The sequence below is a fragment of the Saccostrea echinata genome, unplaced genomic scaffold, assembly GCF_033153115.1.
Source record: "Saccostrea echinata isolate AGI-Se365-2 ecotype Australia unplaced genomic scaffold, CSIRO_AGI_Sech_v1 ptg000007l, whole genome shotgun sequence".
Lineage (NCBI taxonomy): Eukaryota > Metazoa > Mollusca > Bivalvia > Ostreida > Ostreidae > Saccostrea > Saccostrea echinata.
Window position 1 is genome coordinate 4927681 of NW_026889756.1, and position 10654 is coordinate 4938334.

The 10654-nt window shown below is 34.1% G+C and overlaps 1 protein-coding gene across 1 annotated transcript; it reads left to right on the plus strand.

Moving 5' to 3' along the window:
- Window positions 1-930: 930 nt before the first annotated feature.
- On the plus strand, window positions 931-3464 carry LOC133180669 (putative amine oxidase [copper-containing]). Its single transcript, XM_061315136.1, has 2 exons — window positions 931-2782; window positions 3165-3464. The coding sequence occupies exons 1-2, from the start codon at window positions 989-991 to the stop codon at window positions 3462-3464; spliced, it is 2094 nt and encodes a 697-aa protein (XP_061171120.1). The 5' UTR covers window positions 931-988.
- The last annotated feature ends 7190 nt before the right edge of the window (window positions 3465-10654 follow it).

Consider the following 10654-nt stretch of genomic DNA (forward strand, 5'->3'; position numbering starts at 1 on the left):
CCCCCGGCCAAATACTGTAAACCAACTTTTATTCGCGTGCGAGAAATTTTCGCGAGGTTCGCGAGAGCCTCGTCATCGCGAATATTTCTCGCCGTGAACCGGTCCTTAAAGTCTCTCTTTCTATTAACAACAGATCAAAAAAAGGCTTGATCGCGAAAATTAATCGTCGCGAACAAGTTTATCCCCGGTAAATCGCGAAATAAAGTCGTCGCGAATAATAGTTGGTTTACAATAATGCCACAGATTGCAAATGCTTCCTCGCAATCAATCACATTCACCCACTTGAATAGCCCTCGTAAAATCTATCTTTTTCTCCAATCGAATATCTGTAAAACTATTTGGACGGTAGGGTTTAAGGCATTGGATTGCCCCCAGATACTCTCAACTGACTAAGGATTGCCTTGTCTGAAGTGTTCTGTAATGTCACTATGAGAAAGATAAATGCACTGATGAACTCCATACAGGGGAGAATCAAGGCTATGATAGATGTATGATAGAGGCAGTGGAGATAAAGACAATTTTGATTTTCATTTTTGAGGAATACCGTCATATGAATTTCAATAATTACGAATTATATTTATATACTTGTTGATTTAAGACGATTTTAAATGTTAGATAACAATAATGGGAAAAACGATGAAAAAAACATTAAATCACTGCAAAAGTTTACCCTGCGTTTCTTTTTTCTTTCAGTATATGTGCACTGACCTTTTTTGTTTCCAATTTTCAGTTATGAAATTTGAGTAGACATATAAAATATTCTTCTAAATAATTCTTGATAAAAAGCAGTGTCAGGAGAGACATACTTTAAAATTTCTATTTTCCTTTTTTTTTTTTTTTATTTAAGTTTACTTCTTTATCATTAATGTGTACGAAATTACTGGCTTCAACATCCGAAATTTCTTATTTCTTTCAGTCCCAATTACCTGAAAACCCGCCACCTTTTCATGATCTGACAAGTCAAGAAATTAAAGCAATTTTCAATTTCATGTTTGCACAAAGAAGTTTAAATTTGACAATGCAGAGTGAGGCAACATTGTCATCAAACTACATTTACTCTATGGAATTAATTCTTCCTAAAAAGAAAGACATTGAAAGTAATCCTCACAGACAATTACAAAGGGAAGCATTGGTCACTGTATTTCATGGTGGAAAAGTGATTCCAGTTGTAGCAGAGTACTGTGTGCATCTAACTCCACTACCAGGCTTTTGTGGAATACCCAGATATATCCCATTTTCCTTCAGACCATTCACAAATCCGGAAACGTCAGCAGCTATTGAAGTTCTCATAGAAGAGACTAATAGGCTAGCAGGGGATATTTTGTTTGAGAGTTTTGAGGGTTCTCTTGTGAATTGTGGAAACAGGTGTCTTGGGTTTGAGACAGTGGTTCCCTACGCCGCAATAACTTCGGGGGTTGGAGATGAGGGTTTTCGAGGCTTCTGGTTTCCTTTTCTTCAAAGACGACGCCCAAGTACCCTAAATCCTGTTGATTTTGTTGTTCTTGTCACCGTAAATGGAACAGCTACACCACAGACTGCAGATGTCTGGTACAACGGTCAACTGTTCGATTCGCTTCAATCATTTAGAAAGGCTTGGCAAAGAGGAATGGTGGATAAACTCCACGTGAGTTTCCCCTCTGATCCGATTCCATCTGAAGTGTTTCCTCCACATCCACAAAGACCTCCAACTCAAGTGGAACCAGACGGAAAACGCTACTCAATCAAAGGCCAGTCAGTTCACTACATGAACTGGGACTTTCAGTTTGGAGTATCACCTACTCATGGTCCTCAACTTTACCAAATAAAATTCAAAAACGAAATGATAGTTTATCAGTTAGGTTTATCGGAGATGACAGTCTTCTACTCTTCTTCGGAACCTATTGGTAGATTTGCCAATTTCTTTGACAGCGTCGTTTTGATTGGAAACAACATTCAGACATTAGTTCCAGGCGTTGATTGTCCAACTCACGCAACTTTTGCCAATTCAAGGTTTATGTCGGAAACTTCACATATGCCAATTATAAAAAAGAACTCTATATGCGTGTTCGAACACAATACTGGTATCCCACTCAGACGACATTATGTAGCAGAAGATTATCCTTCTGGCTATTACGAAGGTGTACCTAATACCGTACTTGTTCTCCGAATGATAGCCACTCTTGTAAACTATGACTATATCTATGACTTTATTTTCTACCACAATGGTGCAATGGAAACGAAAGTAACGACATCAGGAATTGATTTGCCGTCCTACGTCCAAAACACCACTAAATATGGATTCCAGATAAACAAACAAGCCACTGGCGTGCTTCATCACCACATGTTTAATTTCAAGGTTGATCTTGACATCGGAGGCACAAAAAACAGCTACTCCACATACGATATACGTGAAGAAAGTGTTCAAAACCAATTCCTAAAGGGAAGGTATCCTGAAAAATGGTTCCAAACAAAAATAGTTAAAGTAGATTATGCCACAGAAAGAGAGGCCGCTTTCAGATATAATTTTAGCAAACCAAAACATCATGTGTTCTACAATACTGAAAATAGGGATAAGTTTGGGAATCCTAAAGCCTATCGGCTTTTATCAAGAGGAATGTCCAAGAATCTGTTCAGAGAAGGAGTAGGGAACGAGCCAGGAGCATCGTGGATGAGGTATCAATTGGCGGTCACAAAGAGAAAAGAAACTGAACAATATAGCAGCTCTAAATATGCTACCTTTGATGGAGAAGACCGGGTGGTCAGTTTTGAAAATTTTATAGGAGATGAACCAATTCTGCAAGAGGTAAAACTTCAAATTGTGTATTCTCTATAATTCGTAAACTAACCTTAAATTGTTTTCCTTTTTATGCGTTAACGACTTCCCCCAAAATGCTTTATCAGAAAAAGAGAGAGATTGTTTTTCTCGACGTCCTTTAATTCATTTGAAAAAAAGATGAAGATAAAGAAGTGACTGATCTCATAAATTCTTAAAGTTTCCTCTTATGTAGTTGTGAATATAAAAGTAGGTCCTCAGAAAAATAAGTTCAATTAGTTCTCATCCGAAAATTCCAACAGACTGTTGAACGACCTTGTCCCGAAAGATTACATATATATTAAGAGAGAATCTCAAGCGTCTTTTTAATATCAACTTCAGCTTAATGTTCGTTATTCATATTCCATTTTAGGACCTGGTTGCTTGGGTAACCTTAGGTATCCATCACATACCACATACTTCTGAGCTACCCATTATGCAAACAGTCGGTGGTGACGTCAGCTTCTTTCTTCTGCCTTTCAACTTTTTTCCTAAAGACCCAAGTTTTGGAATTCGTGACAGCGTTGGTATTTATTACAATGACCCCAAAGGTCCCCTGAACGTACTCTCAAACATGGAGGAGGTTGACTGTGTACCGACGCGTACTTACACAGTGGAGGATCTGGCAGCAGATCCTGAAGACTTCGTACCTCGACCTACATGTGAAAAGTGAATACACAAACACTCTAAAAAAAAATAAGACAATCATAGGCAATTGAAAAATCCAGAATCTATAAAAATCATTTAAATGTCTTGTGTTTTGTATTGGTTTTAACATATTTATATCCCCTGCAAACAAAGTGTTGGGGTATGTGAGAAACATCTTATTCGTTCAATCTTGTCAACGTCATTACTTTGTAATTTTTAACTTTGCAAATTTGAAGCTAATGTTTAACACAAGGATTGCTTAAAACCTGCGGGATATTTCATAATCTCCAGATAAGGTTGCTTGGGTAAGCTGAAGATAACTTTCAGAAAAAGTCTCAAAGGACTATATTCGGTTATGGCTAATATCTGTCCCCAAAATCAAACTTTGAAGGGTAAATCTCAAATTATGTTCTAAGCCAGGAGGATATGTGTAGACTTCAAAGCATTAAACATTTTCATCCATCGTCCATCGTGAGGTCATTAGTTGTAAATGACATCAAAAATGACCTTCATTCAACATTCCAATGATTTCGAAAGAAAATAGTGTATTTACTTCTATATCTGACTAGAAAATATTGGGTACAGATCTGCTCAGACTCAATCTTTTGATATAATGTGTAGAATTAGAATACCAATGAATTCTGTGAAAATAGTTCCCGAGGAAGTTTGGGCTCTATAAAAACAAAAGTCAAAATTGAACTAAATCCGTGAGTTTTTCTTTCTTTTTAAAAAAAATTTCGGGACATGTGAATAGTTTGTGAGGTCAGAGAAACAAAGATTCTAATATTTTTCCCCACATCAATGCATTTTGCTAATTCAGATTAGTTTTCTACAATATTTACGATTGTGCACATTTCAAGATATTTTCAAACGTTAAGCACAAAAACAGACAAACAAACAAAGATTGACTTTAATGCGGCAGGGATATGCCTTTACCGTATATTGTTCTTTGAGTCAGGTCCATAACGCTCTATTCGGAAAAAAAATTCAGTTTAAGGCCATCTTTAAAAAAAATGTTTGGTTGCCCTCTCCCGACTCAAAACTTTTTCAATCACCAGAAAGCAATTTTTTATGCATTCCAGAAAATAGATTTTGAAAATTCAGCGTAGATGTTGAAATTTTCTGGAAAAAAAAATATTTCTCACCTACCTACTAACCCAATTTTTCACCCCGAGTCAGAAGAGGGCAAACAAACATTATTTCAAAGTTGGGTTAAACTCCATATGAATAGTGGGTGACATGATCTTGAATCATTGTCAATTTTGCAAATTCAAAGTCACAAAATTACAAGATTTCTTCAATGTCACTAAATTACTATTTCTGTCTTGGCAATATTTTTAAATGGAGAAACATTTGAAGCTTACTTTCGACAAAGGCATTTTATTAGCTGATGTTGTGTTTCAATTTCACCCGAGGTCATTTGGACAAGATAAAGGCCACATACAAGAAAAAAAGAAATTATCAAAATCTTGTCCATAATATCGGATGCCGCACTAAAAGAAAACAGTATATAGTTATAATTTTATGAGCTTTAGTTTATTGGTTACGTATAAAAGGATCAGAAACAAGCTCTTACAACGTAGGAATTCTGCTCCTTTTAAAACACGTATCTTTTAATGAAATAATGCAATTTTGAATTATGAAAAGTACATTGCCGTCATATATAACTACGTATATTGAAAAACGGTAAGTTTTTTTCCCTCTCTCTCTCTTTTGTGACAGACGTTGTTTACTGATTTTAAATTTCAAGATGAAATTGATTACATGGCATAAGATGTCAGACAATCATGTTGAACTTTTTTAAAAATATTGAACAGGCATTCAGAGAATGTTGCAAACTGTACTAGCTAGTCCCATACCGGCAAGTGAAATAAGGTTTCTCTTTAAAATTAAAGAAAAGCCGTATTCTGTCAAAAATTATACAAGCTGAAGGATAGACAACCTTGTAACTAGTCAAGGTAGACTCGCTTACCAAAAAAAAAAAAAAAGAAAAGAAACAGCTCAATTTATGATAGTGTGTAGGAAGGGTACTAAAAGTGAAAACTAAGTGGAATAGACTGATAGACATACAGGCAGACGGACGGACGGACCAAGAGGATACCTATAGTCCCCTTCATTTTCACCGCACGTAAAGTAATAATATTAGTTACACAGTTAGTTCAGGACCTAATACGGAGTCATCAAGTGAAATGGAAATATGGGCGAGGCTAAGACAGGTCCCTATAAAGATTTCCATTTCACACCCTGGATGACTCCATGTTAGGTCTCAAAACTGAGTAACGAATTTATTCTCCTGAAGACATTTACAATATATGTTTAGAGTTCAGTAACATATAAAATAAAAATAAATTAAAATATTATTATTGATCATCATATAATCTCAGTATTACATTACAGTTATAGGAATAAAGATACAAACTATGATTTTTACAAACGAAGTACTTCTCTTGCCCCTATTTGTTGCTAGCGCTCTCGAGTGCTAGCGACTAAGTTAATCTTTTTTTACTGGAATACGCATGCTCGACTTCACGGTAGGGAATTCTGGGAATACAACAGTAGATAAACTGTACAATGTCTCTTTCGTTTTATAATCTGAAAATACACATGATCTGAAGTTTCATGTTTTGTTGTCCAACCTGTACATAAATATCAAAATAAAAGGAAATTAGGTCCGTTAAGACTGTAGAAATCAGTTGTTTCTAAAATTATAATAAAAACCTATCTTGTCTAACTTCTTTCGTGGATCTTTCCGACAAGCTCGGAAAAAAACTGTGAAAATATGTTTTCCGACCTTGTCGAAAAGGCCCGACAAGATGCAATTGCTACAAAACAGTAACACATTGGAATACTTTAAGGGGGCTCTCTGTAACGTCACAACATGGCGTACTTCCGTTGAAACGCCATTTTGATCCCAAATGATCTGATTCAAATTCACTTAACACCGATAAATCACCGAGTATAACACAACATGCGATATTGTGGATGGAATGCACATTGTATCACCTAAATTAATACAGCGTAGTGCCCAATACGTATCTTTTCTTTAAAAATGAATTGTTTGTCAATTTATTCAATTTCTACTTATTTAATTTAAAAAATATATATATTTACAAACTTATTAGAATAAATATGACTTTAGGTAAGAAAAAATGAAATAAAACATGACTTGCTAATTCATCATTATGTGTCAAAACGCCATACACTCCGAAATTTCTTTTTCCTTCAAAAAATATCCCCTAAAAATGCAAATTTGATAAGATAAGGCATATGTATCATCTTTCCATCGACTAGTGGATACTTGTTCACGATTTGTATACACCCGAATGTGTGGTTATTCCCGGTGAAAGAGCTAAATCCACGAAGTGCCAAAATCGGCCCAGTCATCAAAATAAATGAAACTTTCTCACATAATACTCTAAGATTTGTATGTTGTAAAACAATTTATTTTTTAACAATATCTTTTCTGGTTTTCTTTTTACAGACGTTTAAACTTAGTATTGTTTTCCTTATCAAAACTATCACGTCATTACGTTGACGTTACATACTATAATGTTGTGACGTTGACATTTTGTATTACAAAGTAACATATGTACGTTAATGGAATAAAATTCACCAAAATATGCTCTTCTTTTTTAAGAAAATTTAATAATGAATTTTTTAAGATGTTTTGAAAACTTTTAAGTTTATATTTAAATTGAAGCTATTTGTATATTAACGAAATATTTATTTACAACATTTATCTCGTAAAATCGTGGTTATATGTAACACGATTTAAATGAAAATAGGGGACACATTAAGCTGAAAATTACAGCAAGTGTTAATCTATCATATTTAAGTTGAACTGAATTTTGTAGTAAAATATACACTTGTAGCCATGGATAAGGATTTTATCGTTCTTAAATGTGTTGTAGTATTGTCCTATGCCGTACAAACAAACAGAGGTTTTACAAAAGAATGCACAAGACTTAGTGCTCTTTAATAACGAATACATAAAATAAAAAAAAAAAGTTGCATTAAAAATGAATATGTTTGAAGTGACCATCTATTATATTGTCATTCTGAAGATTTCGCTGCACTTTCGTAATTTAAAGCGTTTCCCGGACATTTGAAATGACTTTGTATTAAAACACATGTACATGAAATACACGAAAAATAATGACGTTTTAGGGCTTTCCACAAGGCAGTATGTTTAGGAAAGAAGCCACTACAGACTTTGAACAAGTTAAGATTGACGCAAAGCATCAATCTAATTAAAATTAGATCTTTGATCCGCTCCAATAGATCGCTGTGTAGCGATCTAGTTGGAGCGGATCAAAGGTCTAATTTTGATTAGATTGGCAAAGCATCAAATCGGCAGCAAAAAAATGCATTTTTATTTTTTTTTCAAATAAGAGTTCAAAGAAAACACAAGATTTCCGAAGTATTTGAATTTCAAAACGGAACATGAAGTTTAAAAAAAAACGAAATGGCATGTATACCACTTTATTCAATTGAAATTACTTAATCAAAATAAAATTCACTAATTAATGATAAATATGTTATATCATCAAATCTTATATACGAGATCTCCAAATGACAAAGAGGATAACCTTTCCACGTGATAATAACTTGGATCATGCCGATGATTTCTGCAGACTATGCTGCACATCGCGATAACAGACAAAACAATAAATGTGAAGTGTAGAAAAAAAATATCTTAGCGTCAATTACAGCTACAGCATATATAAAACATTTTTTAAAAATTTTTATTTATGAATTTTGGCACTGTAATTCACATCCACAGAAATGAAAATGATTCACTTTCATATCTCACGCACTCCCCTGTTGGGGAGTACCTGTTGTAAACCCTTTTAATAAAATCATAAAGTAATAATTATCTGGTGAATTGAAACATAATCTCAACAACTCAGACTTTTATATAGTTCAAAGCCAGTTTTAACATTTTACTCATAATTTTCATATATATTAAGAAATTATTCTGTCGAGCTGCTAATAACGTTTCGTGTCTCCATGTGCACTTTCTAACACTTTCTAACACAACCACAAATAGATAGGCAAAAATGAGTATAGAAGACGATGAAATAATCATAATATCGTATACATACATGTATGGCGTATGAGATTTTTAATACTCGGACTTTTTCTGATCGGGACTTTTTGTAAACAAAAAAAAACAAACAAACAAACAAAAAATAAAATAAAATAAAATAAAAATTAAAAAAAAAAAAAAAAACAACAACAACAACATGGAAACAACTACCGGCAGTAGTGAATGACTATCATTACAATCCATAGATTACTTATTTAATTCAAAGAAGTAAAACTACCGTCCGAAGCATTAATTGTCTATAATGAGTAGCACATTATTGCATTGTTCACAGGTATTACGTATTGTCTGAAAATTGGAGAGAGAAAAAAATAACAATAATGCATTCGGGACATACATGTATACATTTTTATCATACAGATTGAAAAAAAAAATTCAAAACTGCGATTGCATGGATTTTTCCACACTATACATACAAGGATTAATATAACGTCATTGTATAATTAATTCACTTAATACCACTTTCTTGTTTAAATGACACTATTAATTGCCAAATTGGTCGAACTGTTCCACCTATTAAAGTTCATCCAAAATTGAGAATGAGTGAGGGTGGGAATCCCAAATTCTCCTCCCCCTTACCGCTGTCTTATTTTTGTAATAGCCCCCCCCCCCCTTTATGAATAATTTACACTACCATGCTTGCTAAGCTTGGTTGCCCTCGAGCTCTCTCCCTTAGACCTGCTACATTTAAGAGGAGTAACTCAAAATAGAAAGGTAGCAAGTAGCCTCCCTTTGATTTTTTTTTCATATGCTGGCTAGGTCACAGAATGCAGACGCGTAGACGATGCTGAAATTTACTTAAAGAGTTGTCACTACCTTGATAGTAAGTTATTCGTTTGTACAATGTATTTGTTTTATAAAGACTTATCACAAAAATTACGAGTACACACGATCTGTAAAATCGTAGTCTAGATTTAAAATCAATCTATTTTGTTTATTTGATGTCAACTCGAATTTTCTAGGTTCTATATTTCGTAACGTTATGGGGTCTCGGATTTGAAAATGTTCTCACTAATAAACATTAATCAATCGTTTGTCTTAAAATGCAAACGGCAATTTCTGAAACGCATGCTAGTATGCAATATAATCCAACGTTAACCATGTTTATGACGTTTGTGATGCCTGTCGATGCTCATCTTAGCTTCGCTAGCCAAGGGTTTCTGATCTGAGAGTCCCTTGGATAGCGAATATGGTCGCTGCTAACTTCTCGACATTTATGTTTTGTAAGGTGGTGAAACAATAATTATATGTACGTCCTGGAAGTTGCATCTGATGTAATCAACTTGTATAGTAGCTATTTCGACTTCGCCACTGATGTACACGTTTTTCGGGTGATCTCCCTTTGATTACATAGTGACCATGGTGACGAGGAGTCGGTAGTTGCAGAAAAACAAAATACAAATAAATGGGCTAGGAATAATTATTTTAACATTTCAGCATATTGATGAGTTAAATAGAGATCAGCTACGTGAAGAAAAAGTCTTGGGTCAGGACTGAGGCACGTAGTACAGACAAGTACAAAAAGTCGACATTATTGCATCTGCATGCGGTCTCGTTTAACAAGAGTTTTTCGTACTTTTTTGCACCACAACACACAAAATAACATATTATAGACAGAACATTTGCATTTCTAAACTTTTTCGTATTTACAAAAACAATACAAAATCTTTTTCTTTTTAATTTATGTGAGGTATGCCCCGTAATTTCCACTGTGGTAGTCCGAGCTTAGAGATTGGAATCGAACTAAAAGTAAAAATTTCGATTTGGCCACACCCTTCGAACAAAATTAAACTATGCTCTACTTATTCGTATTTTAATTCTTTTTTTAATGGTATAAAATTAATTTTGTTCGAAGGATGTGGCCACAGCAAAAAATTGAACTAAAGACGGAAAAAATGCTTTATTTTGATAAAAAGTATGAAAGTGCACGTGTTTAGACTTTTTCTGTAAAAATATGACGTCATCAAATAAAAAAATCTGCATACACTTTTTAAGTTTGATACTTAAGGATAATATTTCTATTGTTAATTTTCTTCTTCCCCTCAGTTTAATTTTCCTGAAAAAAATAGGCTAATTTAGCCCCTTCGTGGATTTAGCGCTTTAAACTC